This window comes from Bubalus kerabau, chromosome 15 (assembly GCF_029407905.1).
Source record: "Bubalus kerabau isolate K-KA32 ecotype Philippines breed swamp buffalo chromosome 15, PCC_UOA_SB_1v2, whole genome shotgun sequence".
NCBI lineage: Eukaryota > Metazoa > Chordata > Mammalia > Artiodactyla > Bovidae > Bubalus > Bubalus kerabau.
This window is the reverse complement of record NC_073638.1, coordinates 34849488-34864806: the sequence shown is the minus strand read 5'-3', so window position 1 is coordinate 34864806 and position 15319 is coordinate 34849488. Positions and strand designations below refer to the sequence as shown.

Here is a 15319-nt window from a genome sequence, read left to right as displayed (position 1 = left end):
CCAAGGCCAAATTTGCCTGTTACTCCACGTATCTCTTGACTTCCTACTTTTGCATTCCAGTCCCCTATAATGAAAAGGACATCTTTTTTGGGTGTTAGTTCCAGAAGGTCTTCCAGACCTTCATAGAACCATTCAACTTCAGCTTCTTCACCAGTACTGGTCAGGGCATAGACTTGGATTACTGTGATATTGAATGGTTTTCCTTGGAAATGAACAAATGTCATTCAGTCGTTTTGAGACTGCATCCAAGTACTGCATTTCAGACTCTTTTGTTGACTATGATGGCTGCTCCATTTCTTCTAAGGGATTCTTGCCCGCAGTAGTAGATATAATGGTCATCTGAGTTCAATTCACCCATTCCAGTCCATTTTAGTTCGCTGATTCCTAAAATGTCAATGTTCACTCTTGCCATCTCCTGTTTGACCACTTCCAATTTGCCTTGATTCATGGAACTAAAATGGCAACCCACTCCAGTACTCTTGCCTGGAAAATCCCATGGACAGAGAAGCCTGATAGGTTACAGTCCATGGGGTCACAAAGAGTTGGACATGACTGAGTGACTTCACTTTCTTTCACTTTTCATGGACCTAACATTCCAGGTTCAGATGCAATATTGTTCTTTACAGCATTGGACTTTACTTCCATCACCAATCACATCCACAACTGGGTGTTGTTTTTGCTTTGGCTCCTTTTGGCTCCAAAATAACTTTCTGGAGTTATTTCTCCACTGACCTCCAGTAGCATATTGGGCACCTACTGACCTGGGGAGTTCATCTTTCAGTGTCCTATCTTTTTGCTTTTTCATACTGTTCATGGGGTTCTCAAGACAAGAATACTGAAGTGGTTTGCCATTCCCTTCTCCAGTGAACCACATTTTGTCAGAACTCTCCACCATGACCTGTCCATCTTGGGTGGCCCTACATGGCATGGCTCATAGTTTCATTGAGTTAAACAAGGCTGTGGTCCATGTGATCAGATTGGTTAGTTTTCTGTGATTGTGGTTTTCATTCTATCTGTCCTCTGATGGAGAAGGATAAGAGGCTTATGGAAGCTTCCTGATGGGAGAGACTGATTGAGAGGGAAACTGGGTCTTGTTCTGATGGGCGGGGCCATGCTCAGTAAATCTTTAATCCAATTTTAAATTGGAGGGCTGTGTTCCCTCCCTGTTGTTTGACCTGAGGCCAAACTATAGTGGAGGTAATGAAAATAATGGCGACCTTCTTCAAGAGGTCCCATGCACGCACTGCTGCACTCAGTGCCCCGAATGTAGCCTGATGCAGGCCACCGCTGACCCACGCCTCTGCCAGAGACTCCTGGACATTGACATTAATATTGAGCTTTTAACGATTTCTGGTCTCACCTAGAATACAATTACACACATCCAGTCATTCTCTCTCATTCATACAGACACACATATGCAAAATCACACATAAATCACAAAAATCACACACATATACTGAGACACACACACACACACACACACACACACACACACACACACACATACTTATTTACAAAGAACTGTCACATCCATTCTTTTATCCATTTCACTGTAGAGGAGAAGGGCTATCAGGGATCATTGTCCCATTTCAGAGGTGGGAGAATGGGCTTCCCTGGTAGCTCAGTGGTAAAGAATCTTGCTGCCAAGTAGATGTGAGTTCGATCCCTGGGTTGGGAAGATCCCCTGGAGTAGGAAATGGCAACCCCACTCCAATATTCTTGCCTGGAAAATCCCATGGACAAATATGGGCTACAGTCCATGGATTCGACTTAGCGACTGAGCAGAAGCACAAGCAGGAGAGATGGCAAAACTGAGTCCAGAGGAAAGAGGTATCTCATCTAGGACTGAGAGAGAGCCCAGATCACTGCTCCACGTGGGTCAGTCCCTTCCCTCTCCCTCCCCTGACCCTCTGTGCAGGAAACACTAAGCGGGCTGACAGTGCTGGGGGCAGGGTACATAAGAAGAGCTACCGCCATGCAGACAGGAGGCCCTGGCACCCTGCCCCATCTCTACCCAGCCTCCAGCCTCACTGGGAGCTGAGGTAGTCTTAGATCCAGTGTCCCAACCAGTCAGGTTAGGCTTTGTGACTCTCAATGATGGCCAGCCCAGGGGCCCTTCCTGCTCTGGCCTGGGCCTGCTGGACCACAGGGCATGGAACTCCTGCCCTGGAGCATCATGGGAGGAAACAAGTCTCAAGACTCTTGCAATCTTTGTGCCTCTTCCTGGCATCTTGGGTCCTGGCCTAGATAGAGTCTGCCACCCACCTCTTCTCCTCTCCCTCTAGGTTGGGGGCTCGGTGGTACCTTCCTTGGAAGGATGCTGCAGGACATGTGAGTGAGCAAATGTAGGCCATTGGGGGTAGGGAGGGGGCTCTGGTCGGGGGTACAGGGTATCATGTTGGGGCTCAGAGGGCCAGGTTCCTGGCCTGGCACCTCTGGTGGTGGCTCTTTCTGAGGGAGTAGATGAAGAGATAACACTTGCACCGTGGTGTTCACAGAGCTGATGTGGGGCTGCAGGTGGGCAGGGGCCATGCTCACATCCCTTTCCCAATAAAAGGCCTCTGCTCCTTGTTGGACATGGGGGACATTGGGATGTTGGATCCAGGAGGTCAGTAACTCCGCAGCTACTCTGCCTCCTCCGGGCATGCCATGACTTCCAGCCCAGATGCCCCTACGTGAATTCTCCTGTGCTCAGGAGCCCTGTCTTGGAGGTGCCTCCTGGGTGGGCCTCAGGCACACGGGCTCCCTGACCAGGTCTGAGTGAGAGCTCTGAGCATCTGTCCTCACCCCTACCCCGGGAACCCACAGCCCCAGCTGCATGTGTGTGTGTGTGTTCCCATCAGCCTGAGGACCTTTGACCCCATGCCTCTCATTCCCCAGGGCCCTCAACCCTCCCATGGAGGGTTGTAGGATATGGGACCCTTTTATGTCCAACTCACATATTCCAAGGACACTGAGCTCAGTGCCTCATTGGCTGATCTCTGTTCCCTGAGGATCACAACAGAGTTGTGCCTCTGTTTCCTGGCACAACTCATGTTCTCTGAACGTCCCAGGTGCTCCATGTGACCTGTGACCCATGTCCCTCTCCCCAGGTTTCCCGGGGACCCTGCTTCCTGTGGTCCCCATTAGCCCCGCCTCTCCTCCACGTGTTATTGTCCACTGCCACCCAGGTACTCCTCTCGGAAGCCCATGGGACTGGAGGCGTGTAGCTGCATTGCTATTTCCAGCAATGTCCCTAATGCTAGGTGGCCCCAAGCCCTGGGGGTGGGGGAGGGGGGCATGGTGCCCCAGTTCCCTGCCCCTGGCAAAGGCCATAAGGCCCGCAGTGCATGCTGGGTAGCAGGCTGCACCCTGGGCTTGCATGGGGATGCTTCAGCAGTGCCCACTCTCCTGGCACCGCATGCCCACCAATGCCCAGTGATTTGCTCCCGCTGGTCACTCAGCTGGTCTCAGCCCAGGACCCTGATGCTATGGCCAGGACAGTCCTTGGTTCTTCTGCTTCCTGGGACCAGAGAAGGAGGAAAAAGTGAACTTAGCTCTGGCTAGGAGACCTCCAGCAGGTGTGGTCAGAAACCCACTGTGGTGAAGCCCAGAGGCCAGAAGAGAGGATGCCACCCCATTTCCTGTGGGCACACTGGGGTCACAGAGGGAGTCTATGCATCTGGCAAGTATTTGTATAGCACCAATATGCCAGGCCTTGTTCTAGGCCCTGTAGATAAAGCAAAAATGACACAGTCTCGTGGAGTTGCCGTTTTAGTGGGAGAGTGAAAGTGTGAAAGTTGCTTAGTCGTGTCCGACTATACAGTCCATGGAATTCTCTAGGCCAGAATACTGGAGTGGGTAACCTCTCCCTTCTCCAGGGCATCTTCCCAACCCAGGGATTGAACCCAGGTCTTCTGGTTAGGCAGATTCTTTTTATCTGCTGAGCCACAAGGGTAAAGCCATATTGCTTAGTGGGAGAGACAGAATGGCAAGTAAATTACAGTAAGATGGATGTAACTGGGTTATGGGGGTTGAAATTTATGCACTTGGGGGTGGGCTTCATTAAGAAAAGGATCCCAAACTTACAAGAGTGAAGATTTACTTAGAATGAGAACTCATAACAAATTGTGGAAGGAGCCTGTGCAAAAGAAGACCCTAATGCTTATGTGTCAAGAGCATCATTTCAAATCTGTCTCTCGGGATGGTGATAGTGCCCTGGGTAGAAATAGGGAAGGGAGGGATCAGGGAAGGAGGTTGGGTGGAGGGAGGATGCTGTTGTTTAAGAAGAGGATCAGGAAAGGCCTTGGTGAGGGAATATTTGAGCAGGTGAGGGTGTGCATGAGCCATGTGACTGGTTGTGGGAAGCATGGTCCAGGAAGAGGGTTTATCATGGACCGTGATAAGCATGGTCCATGCTTATCAGTTTCTATCTCTGCGATGGCCACGTGAGGTGGGCCTGTCGTGTTTGATAGCTATGGAAGCCGAGTGATCCTGCTGTGTGCAAGCATTGACTATGCTAGGGACTGGGGCTTCCATTCACTCCAGAAACTGCAAAATCTGAATGCTTGAACAAAAGCTCAGAGAGGGGAGAATACACACCCAGGGTCACCAATGGGTTAGAGACAGGTGTTGGGGCTTGGGTAGAGGGGCAGCTTGCTTTGTCCCCAGATCCTCCTCTCCCCTAGCCCAGAGCCCCCAGGCCATCTCAGGCATCCTTCTCTGTCTCACCATCTCCCCTGCCTTGCCGCCTCCAACTCCTTCCGGGGCACTGGGTCATGAGCTTTTCCTCTGATTGGGAGGGGCTCTAATGTGGGGCACTAACGCTGGTGGAGGGGCCCTCCAGCATGACACTAACCCCCCCAGTCTGGCCCAGCCTGCAGCCCCGGGAGCACTCCTTAGCCGTAGCTGCCTCACTCACCCTGTCCCCGCAGGTAAAGAGGATGGGCGCTCCTGCAAGAAGGTGACAATCCGCATGACCATCCGCAAGAATGAATGCAGGAGCAACACCCCTGTGCGTGGCCCTGGCAAGACAGTGGGGATTGGGTGGGGTGGGGGCGAACCGAATATGGGAATGGAGGGAGCTTTGGGGGGAAGGAAGCCTCACAGGCTGCCTCACTGGCCTGCCTATCTCCAGGTGAACCTAGTGTCCTGTGATGGGAGGTGCCCGTCCGCCAGCATCTACAACTATAACATCAACACCTACGCCCGCTTCTGCAAGTGCTGCCGCGAGGTGGGCCTGCAGCGGCGCTCCGTGCAGCTGTTCTGTGCCACCAATGCCACCTGGGTGCCCTACACGTTGCAGGAGCCCACCGACTGTGCCTGCCAGTGGTCCTGAGGCCTGGGGGCGGGGGCTGGCCGGACCACTGTCTGCTCTGGCTGGCCTAGTGTAGGGTGGGCGGGGGCGGGGGCACTAAGTATGGAGAGCTGGTATGTGCTGAGGGTGGAATGGTGGGCAGAGCACAGAGAGTGACCAGAACAGGCCGCACTGGCCCATCCTGCCTCTCCCTCCTTCACGTGTGGGAGAGTGCCACAGCTTGGGGCTCAGGGAGCTCAACTCTGTCCCTGGCTTGAGGTCTGGGAAGGGCCCTCTGTCACTGGAGACTCTGGCTGCAGTGTTGGTGGAGGAGGAGACAGCTTTCCTGAGAAGCTGGGACCAAGGCTGTACCCAAGACCCAGCAGAGAGCCTGGATCTGATGACCCATCCTCCTCCTTGGCCCTCTGGACCATGGAAGAACCACAAACTCAGTAAAAGGAAAGAGGGCTTTAATTGCAACACCCAGATCTGCTCAGTGCTGTCCAGGAGGGCTTCTCAGAAGCAAAGAGGGTGGGTTCCCAAGCCCATGTGCTCTCACCAGTATCTGTGAGGTCAGGTCCAGAGACTGGGGAGTGTGTTCAATGACCTTCAAGTTTCCCATAGCCCAGAGAGGGGAGCCCTGGTATTCTGTCATTGATCTTGTAATTCAGGAAAGGATTTAGAAGAACAGGGGCATACTCACCTCCACTCTCACACCTCAGAACCAGCCTCCCTGGCAAGTGGGCTGGCTCTGGTGAGGTGTGATGGAGGACCCTCCATGAGGGTCCAGCTCCACTCACCCCCATGTGGCTGCACAGTCCACCCCTCCAAGGGCCTTAGGGTGTTTAATGATACCTTCAGCCTGCAAGGGCAGACCCCGGCTCTGCCATGTGCCTTTTTTCCAAGTACATGGTCTCTGGAACAGCCCAAGTATGGGGTTCCTAGCTCTGCCAATGCCCAGCTCTCTGCTTCATGAGACGGTCCAGTAGGAGAGCAATGGTCAGTGGGAAGTGAGGCCTGATGCATGTGTAGCTGTCTCTGAGCGTCTGTCAGAGCCTGGCCTCTGAACCACAGCATCCTTCCTAAAGCCAGCCTGGGGCTCCCTCCACACCCCAACACATGCCACTTTGTGCTGTTGGGTCCAAAGGGTATGAACGTGAGGGTGTTCTGACCCCAGCACTGCCCTGTATGTCTGGAGATGTGTGGCTGCCCTGGCGCCCTTGGGATCGGGGCCCTGTGCCAGGATGGTCCCCAGCTGTTCCTGCAGCCTCTTTGTTCCTGTATCTGTATTCTGTTTGTATATCCAGTAAACCACAGGAACCCATCAGGCCTCTGAGCATCTCTGAAGGTGTCAGGTTGGCTTTGAATCTGAAGGAATTTAAACTCTGAAGACAAGACCCTGTTTTAGGACCCTGGAGGTCACCCTGACTTTTCCTACTCCACCCTCACTATACACTTACAGGTGGCCACACGTTCTGATGATCACACTGATCTCTGGAATCACAGTGTTCCTGGGTTTCCATCCCCACCCAGGTACCCCCTCCTGCCTGCTTCTCCTGGAAACCCACGTCACACCCCAACCATATGGCTAAAACTCCCAGTCCTGTTCCCCTAGCTTCCTTCTGGGGAACCAACTCTTTTAGGCTAAGATACAAATGAAAGATTAACAAGAAGCAAATCACCAACCAGCATGCTTCCTGCTCTGCACTGGGGGAAGATAGCGAAAGGTGAGGATGTCAAACCTAAATCAACACTGCTCAGTGGCATTCAAGAAGCCAGTACCCATAGTGCTGATATGAGTGTTCATTGATACAATTATGAGATGTTGATTTACATTAAAAATGCACATACCCTTTGACTCAGCCATCTTATTTCTAGGAAGCTGTGGTGGGCTGAGCAGCGGTCCTCCAAAAACATCCACATTCAGTGCCAGGAGCCTCTGAATGTGTCCCTTACATGGTAAAGGGGCTTTGCAGATGTGATTAAGTTCAGGATCTTGTGGTGGGGAGATGATCCTAGATTATTCAGGTGGGCCCAAGGGAATCACATCAGGATAAGTGTCAGAAGAGATGCGATGATAGAAGCTGAGGCTGGAGGTTATGGTAATTTGTTACAGCATCAGGAAACGAACACAGCATCTAAAGAAGTAATTCCTAAAAAGAGGCGTGTGCCAGGATGTTTATGGCACATTATCTTAAGTTAAAAAAAATAGATAACTTTAAATGCCTATCATTAGGGAATGATTAAAATAACCTAGTACAGTCACACCAAAGAATACTATATAGCCTTTTAATAAACTGATATGGTGGGCTCTTCAGGATATGTTAAATGAAAGAAGGAAATTGTGGGTCAGTTCCCAGAGAATGACCTGCTTCCTTTATGCTCCTATGCAGGGACACACACACACACACACACCCCCCACCTACCCACCATATATCACTCTCATTCCCTTGAAGGGTTTTTAGGACTAAGGAGGCCCTTCCTGGCTGTTTGAGCCGGCTGGTTCCATGTCAACATTGGTCCTGGAACAGCCTGTTGGGTTCTGAGGGTCCCAAAGGCTGCCGCTGCATACAGAAGGTTGAAGTGACCAGCCCCGAAGAGCCTCAAGGCGTGTCTATAGCATCTCCCCCATCCTCAGTTTCCTCCCCACTCTCTGCACATGACTTAAAGCTTGAGGGAACCCTAGGGGGCACACACCAGACAGGTAAGGAAACGGAAGCCCAGGCCCCGGCCATCAGAAAACTGGTAGCCGAGCTGGGCGGCCGTCCAGCCTGCAGCCCCCTGTGACGTATTTGCCAACACGAGGGGCTTTGAGCTCCAGAACGATCCCATTTTCCGTGCTTCAGGCTCAAGTTCCCGCCCTGATTTTCTGGGCTTAATCCTCTTCCTGTGGAAATCAATAAGGACATTGTGATGGAATGATTCACGTTCAAGGTCAGGCCGGAGCAAATTGGAGGCGACATGCTGATTTTACTGCCCTCACTTAGAGGGGAGCCAATCCTGCTCTCAGATTCCTTAACCCTTTCCTTGCCTCTCCCATCTGCTGTGTCAGCACCTGCCCCAGCTTCAGGCTTCTCCCCCAGGCCTAGGTCTGTTCGCCCACCTGTGGCCCTGACTTTTACATCTCCCTAAGCCTCTGACCACCCAAGCCTTGAAGCCTCACACACTTGTCGTGGTGGTTTGGGGGAGGCAGATTGCAAACATAGCCCCAAACCAAAAGGGAACAACTTCAAGCTGAAGGTTAAATGCTGCCTGAGTAAGTTCACTGGCCATGTCTTGCCTCAGGAAATCTCAGAGCAGAGTGTTTCCTTATTCCAACCTTCTTTTTAGAATTCAGGTCCCCTCTTCCTTGCCTTCTTGGGTTCTCCAACATGGGAAGATGGAGAAGCAGAAGGACCCAACTCCTTTTTTTTTTTTTTTTTTAAATGAATAGCAACTCAGATCTTTTCTTGGGCTGAAACATGATAGAAGTTTATCTCCCTCTTACTATTGAAAATGAAAACTAGATGTTCCTGTGTAGCTGGAACCTCGCATCCAAAATGATTCAGAGACCCTGGCTCCTCTGTCTTGAGGGTCTACCATCTTCAGCACGAGCCTTCAAAAAGTGCTGTGCTTGTCTGCACCCCAAGAGGAGTGCAGGAAGCATGCACTGCAGGTTTGAGGGAGCAGGACTAAAAGTGTCTGGGTCTCTTCCACTTGCATCCCACTGGCCAGAACTCAAGTACATGGCCACACCTAACTGCAAGGGAGGCTGGGAGACGTAGTCCAGCTGTATGCTCAGAAGAAGTTGAAGTGGGTCTGGTGGATGGTATCTTCTCAGGGAGGAGGTAGAGATAGTGCGGACGATGCTAGGGAGTTTGGCTGAGGAAACAGAAAAGAGAAAGGGCATAAGGTCAAAGGAAAGTTTGCTTGTTTGCTGGTTTAAGGAGGGCAGTGATTTGACCATATATCCTGGAAGGAGCCAGTGGAGAGAGAAATGTTTTGCTGGAAAAGAGATCTAGGCTCTTAGAGGTCCCATGGGTGGCACAAGGAGAGACAGTGATGGACAAAGCTGCCTCTGGCTGGATAGACCCTGCCCTGGATTTCTATTTATGTCTGTGCCCCCAGTGTCTAACACAGGGCACTGAAAAAAGAGAAATAACATGCCTTTAAACATGAAAGCAAAGGACCCAGGCAGCAAGAAGTTAAAGGGTATGGGGTGGGCTGAGCTGGGAGCCAGGTGCCCCCCACATACCGTGGCAGTGCCAGTTAATCCCCTGCAGCAGGCAGGAGGCCTGCACAGCTGTCTTTCCCAAGCTGGAACCATGCTCTACCCGGCCGTTTGCCCAGAGGTCTGGGCAACCCATGGATGGGGACGAGGGTGGGGGCAATAGGTGGGCAACACAGTGGGTGCTGGTACAGCCCCTGTACCCTTGGAGAACTTGTTCTCCAGAGCTGAGCATCCTCTGGGCTTGTTGCTCAGCCCCCATTCTCCATGAAGACCCGTCTCCCTCTGGGACAAGTGTCCTCCCCAGGCAGCTAAAGCCAAACTCCGTCTCTGTTCCTCCCACACCATGTCTGTTCCCGCCTCTGCCTGTGGCCTGTGCCTTACCCGGAATGTCCTTGTCCTCATTCCCTCTAGGCAGCTCCTCCCACCCTTCAGACCAGCCTAGACTCCTACCTTACTGCAAAACTCCAGCCCACAGGATCCTTCTCTGTGGCCATTAGCACCACCCCCTACCCCCAGCCCTACATTCTGATTCTCTGGGGTGTCCCATGCCAGCCTATGTCTGTGCTCTGCTCAGGGAAGAGGGAGGCAGGCCAGCCTCCAGCATTTATTTATTATTCACCCATATCTCATTTACAACACAGGAGGAAGCTAAGGCTCAGAAAGTTTAAGCAACTGCACAGCTTGAGAGTGAGGAAGGCAGGATGTGAGCCCATGCTTGCTTAACTCCAGAGCCCACACTCAAACTTTCCTTCTTAACTCTAGAGGAACAGGAGCATGAAGAGGATCATGGGGTGCCTGGTAGCTAGTATTCCAGCCCCTTCTCCTCTAGGAGGCCAGAGGGGACAGTGGAAAGAGGGCTCTAGTCTCTCTTTGGTTAGTTACCAGTTATAGGAATGCTGGAAAATTTCAAGCCTCCGTCCCTCATTGTGAAGAGGGCTGACAGGTTCTGCATCCTAAGCTTGGCATGAGGGTCAAGTGAGCTCATGGATGGGAACGGGCTGGACAACTGCAAAGGCCGTGACTCTGTGTGAGGCTGCCTGGCTGAGCCAGGAGATCTCAGCCCAGCTGCGCCCAGGACAGGAGAATAAAAGGGGCCAGGAGTCCCAACCAGCCGCAGCCCACCCTTCATCTAGGAGCTCTAGGGCTCATCGCTAGCCTTTGCCTCTTCTGGGCGCCAGCCTGCGGTGTACCCGGCCTCCACTCTACCTGAACTCAGCCACCATTTACAGACTGTTGGAGATGAAGACAGAACAGGTGGCCTTGGAAGAGCCTGGAATATGGGGCCAGGCTCTGTCTCTGAGCAGCTGTGTGATTCCTTCTCTCCAAATTCTCAGTTTCCTTGTCACTAAAATGGGAGAATCTGGCAAAGTGATGGTGAGAATGTTTCTGGATAAAAAGCCCCTGGCTGGTGAATAGAGCTACTATTACCACTGTGGACAGAACCGTAAAGATCAGCTTCAAATACCACATTTTCAGGAGCAGCAAATAGATCCTAGAGAGACAGTGACTTATACAAGCTCTCACTGCAAAGTGAGCAAAGGTGGAAGAAGAATCAAATGAATCCAAACCCAGAGCTCCTTTCTCTTCCTCCTCCAGGGAGTCTTCCCTGAGCTCCAACCCAAGCCGGGCCTCCCTGCTTCCACCTCACGGTCTCCGCTGCTGTCTGAGACACCTGCTGGGGCTTTGTCTCCTTCTGAGACAGCGCCTGAGCCTCTTGCTCCTGCTCTAGCCTCCCCAACAGTAATTATCACAAGGCTGGCTCCTCTGCAAGGTGTTCAGACCCAACCCGGGGATGTTCCTGGGATTTGGTCAAACTGGGCGACATCCACTCCCAGGATGGAGGGGAGCGAGGAGCAAGAGAGGGAAGGGTTAAAGGCTTGGCAGCTGGGGAGGGCAGCCTGCAGACGCCCAGCCCAGCACTGGGAGGCCTGCACCATTCCATTCCTTTGCAGATCAGTTACACCCAGCTGTCTCCCTCCCCACCGCCAGTGCCCCTCGGATTAGGCGGGAAAGGATCCCCGGCCTGCAGCCTGCACACGGCCCATGGGGAACAGCGCCTGCAGCCCACGCCTCTGCGACAGCTGCTGAGTGTCAGACAAGAACATAGATCAGCGGGATCCTGGCAGAGGTGCCCCTAGCCCAGGCCCTGCCCCCAACATGTGCAGGAGGGGCTGCCTGAGGAGAAAGGGGGTCTGCAAGGGATTTGGGAGGTACAGGGAAGGGACTGCTCCCAAAAATATCTCCTCTGCCCATATGTCACTGTGCCTCAGATTCCACCATTAGACATTGTAGAAACTTTGGGTCTTCAAAGACACCAATTAAAGCTACACTCCATGGAGTAGCTGGCATGCTTGTGCACTGCTTGATGGAACTGTCTTGATAAAATTCAGGAACTATTTATTAAACTATGGAGTCCTTCAAAAAATGTCTATTCCTTTGTCTCAATAGTTCCACCATGGACTTTCACTTAAAGAAAAAGGTGACTTAAGCAGTTTATAATATGGAAAAATATTCTGGGGTATAGTTTCAAGATTAAAAAAGTTAATGGCCTGACTATGCTCAGATTACTCAAAAAAGCCATAGGAAATGACAAAGAAAAACTTAAAACTAGAAAATTATGTACCTGTAATGAAAACTATGAAATGAGTCCATCAATAGGCCAGATATATGACATTTCTGGCTGTGAGGCACGGTGTACAGGGTGGACAGACTGCCTGTTTTCCAGTTATGGTTGCTTCACTTACTAGTTTTGTGACCTTGGCAAGTTACTGAACTTCTCTGAACTTCAGTTTCTTCAACTGTAAAGTTGGAATAATAATTATAATAGTTATGAGAATTATGCAAAGATTTTAAAAGTTCCTGTGTGGGAAACATCCTTGTGATCCTTTCATAAGAGGAACCAGCGTCACCCAATGAGTGAATGGTTATGGTATGTTTCTCCCCTCTTTCCACCTACACAGCTGCTGGGGAACCCCACAGCGTGCCAATTCTAATTAATCTTGACTTTTATTATAAATATTATCAGTCAACTAAAACTCACTGGCTATTTGGACAAAAATAGTGTCCAAATTGAGATAGCAGGGGAAATTTCCCTCAGTGAAATACCACTAATTCAAGAAACAAGAAGGACATGAATAGTATTCTTATTAACATTCCCAGGATATTTATGTATCCATAGAATAGGAGGCTTATATGTAAAAACACAGTCAAAAAACATGTATGTTTTAGCAATTGAAAACATTCACGACCTCACAACAGAATACTCTGCAATTGCTGACTTGCCTGGCAATTATAAGCAACTAGAAAAATCGGACAAAATACATGAAATTTGTGTCTTCAGACATCAGACAACAAGCAGTGCAGGGCTGGGATCCCCAAGGCAAGGGCAACAAATGAAGCGAATCTTACTAGAAAGCTCCCTCTTTCTTCCTGGAGGTATTTTCTGGAACAAGGTAACAAAGAGGGGGAAGCCCCATTAGAGTATGGCAGTCCCAAAGAGCTGAGGAGACACAGATCAAATTCAGAAAGTCTGAGGCAGCTGGAATTTGTGTGGCAGACTACCAGAGCCGAGGTTGCTGTGTAGAGAAAGAGCTCCAGAAACCTGCGTAGATTAAGTCTGCTGCTGAATACTAAGTGTACACATGTAGGGTGCACATTCATAAGGTTGAGCGGAGAACTATAAATTAATTGTCAACTGAGCAGTTCCTGGAGCTTATATAGGGCTGGGAGAAATTCAAGTGCTGACCAGTCACAGTGAAGAGACCTCATTGAACATCAGTGTGCTTAACTGACTCTCCAGAAAGGGTCATCCCTTAGAAATAGGACTGGATAAATAGAAATAGGAATGAGTAAACACTAACCCTAGAGTAAATCCTACTCTAAGCCTACCCTAACCAAGCACAGAAACACACCTCAAAGTGACCATGTTGTTACACAAGTAACTTAAATATAAGACCCAACAAAATCTAAATATTCTTTAGAATAAAAATCCAGACATGTGACAACATAATAATGTCTAGAATTCAATTAAAAATTACTAGGCATGCAAAGAGGCTGGAAAATGTGACTCATAACAATGACAGTAATCAGTTCAACGGAAACAGACATGAAACAACAAAGGTGATGATAAAAGCTGACAAGCATCTTAAAATAGCTATTACAAAGATGCTCAAAAAGCAGAGAAAAATATGAAACTACTAAGAAAAAAAAAGAAAGATATAAATAAAGAAAATGGAACTTTCAGAGGTGAAAGCACAAAATGTTAAATGAAATTAAGAATAGATTAGAGATTTCAGAAGAAAAGATCAGTGAACTTGAAGACAAAATAAGAGAAAATATCTAAAACAAATCATAGGCTGAAAAAATGAATAGTGCCTCAGTGGCCTGATGAAGAGACTTTAAAATCCGTGTAATTTAAGGCCCTGAAGGAAAGAAGAAAGGAAAGAAAAGAAATAATGGCTGAATCCAGAATGTATAGAGAACTTCTGTAACTCAACAACAACAACAAAAAAACAAACTACAATTTTTTTTAAAGGCAAAGAACTTGAACAGGCATTTTTCCAAAGAAATGTATGTATCCAAATGGCTAATAAGCACAAGAAAAGATGCTCACCATCAATAATCATTAGGGAAATGAAACTCAAACCACAATGAGATACCATACTCATCAGTATAGCTGTTATTCAAAAAAGAAGTAACAAGTAAGACGCTTGCTTCGTCTCAGGCGTTCACAGTCCTGTTCTGCCTCTCGCTCTCATCCTCTGAAGCCTAAGCCAGCTTCATCTTCCTCAGCCCTTCTACCTGTAGCCGTGTCATTGCGACTCCGCCACCATGTTCGAGGTGCGCCTGGTCCAGGGCTCCATCTTGAAGAAAGTGCTAGAGGCTCTTAAGGATCTCATCAACGAGGCCTGCTGGGACATCAGCTCAAGTGGCATGAACCTGCAGAGCATGGACTCGTCTCATGTCTCCTTGGTGCAGCTAACCCTTCGTCCCGAGGGCTTCGACACTTAGCGCTGTGACCGCAACTTGGCCATGGGCGTGAACCTTACCAGCATGTCCAAAATACTAAAATGTGCTGGCAATGAAGACACCATTACCTTAAGGGCTGAAGATAACGTGGACACCTTGGCACTAGTATTTGAAGCTCCAAATCAGGAAAAGGTTTCAGACTACGAAATGAAGTTAATGGATTTAGATGTTGAACAGCTTAGAATTCCAGAACAAGAGTCCAGCTGTGTAGTAAAGATGCCTTCTGGTGAATTTGCACGTATATGCCGAGATCTCAGTCATATTGGAGATGCTGTTGTAATTTCCTGTGCAAAAGATGGAGTGAAATTTTCTGCAAGTGGAAAACTTGGAAATGGAAATATTAAGTTGTCACAGACAAGTAATGTTGATAAAGAGGAGGAAGCTGTTACCATAGAGATGAATGAACCAGTTCAGCTAACTTTTGCACTGAGGTACCTGAACTTCTTTACAAAAGCTACTCCACTGTCTCCTACAGTAACACTCAGTATGTCTGCACATGTACCCCTTGTTGTAAGTATAAAATTGCTGATATGGGACATTTAAAAGTACTATTTGGCTCCCAAGATCAAGGATGAAGAAGGATCTTAGACATTCTTAAAATTCAAAGAAATAAAACTAAGCTCTTTGAGAACTGCTTCTGAGATGCCAGCACACACTTAAGTCTTTTTTGTCTTTGTACCTCTGAGTACATATGTAGATAATGTTTTCTGTAAATAACTTTTTTCTCCATTCTCTACAACTTGTTTAAAGAAAAGTGCAAAGTCAAATCTGGTCTTGTTAACTGAGTAATACTTCTGCCTTACCTA

At 49.2% G+C, this 15319-nt stretch overlaps 1 protein-coding gene and 1 pseudogene across 1 annotated transcript in view; both read left to right on the top strand.

The window, feature by feature from the left end:
* The window catches only part of OTOG (otogelin), an 83686-nt gene extending 78369 nt beyond the window's left edge, over window positions 1–5317 (top strand). Inside the window, exons 54-56 of the mRNA XM_055547484.1 lie at window positions 2286–2331; window positions 4914–4993; window positions 5117–5317. Coding sequence (XP_055403459.1) covers window positions 2286–2331; window positions 4914–4993; window positions 5117–5317 — 327 coding nt within the window. The remainder of the gene's footprint in view (window positions 1–2285; window positions 2332–4913; window positions 4994–5116) is intronic.
* Window positions 5318–14266: 8949 nt separating this feature from the next.
* Window positions 14267–15305, top strand: LOC129628068 (proliferating cell nuclear antigen-like; annotated as a pseudogene).
* The last annotated feature ends 14 nt before the right edge of the window (window positions 15306–15319 follow it).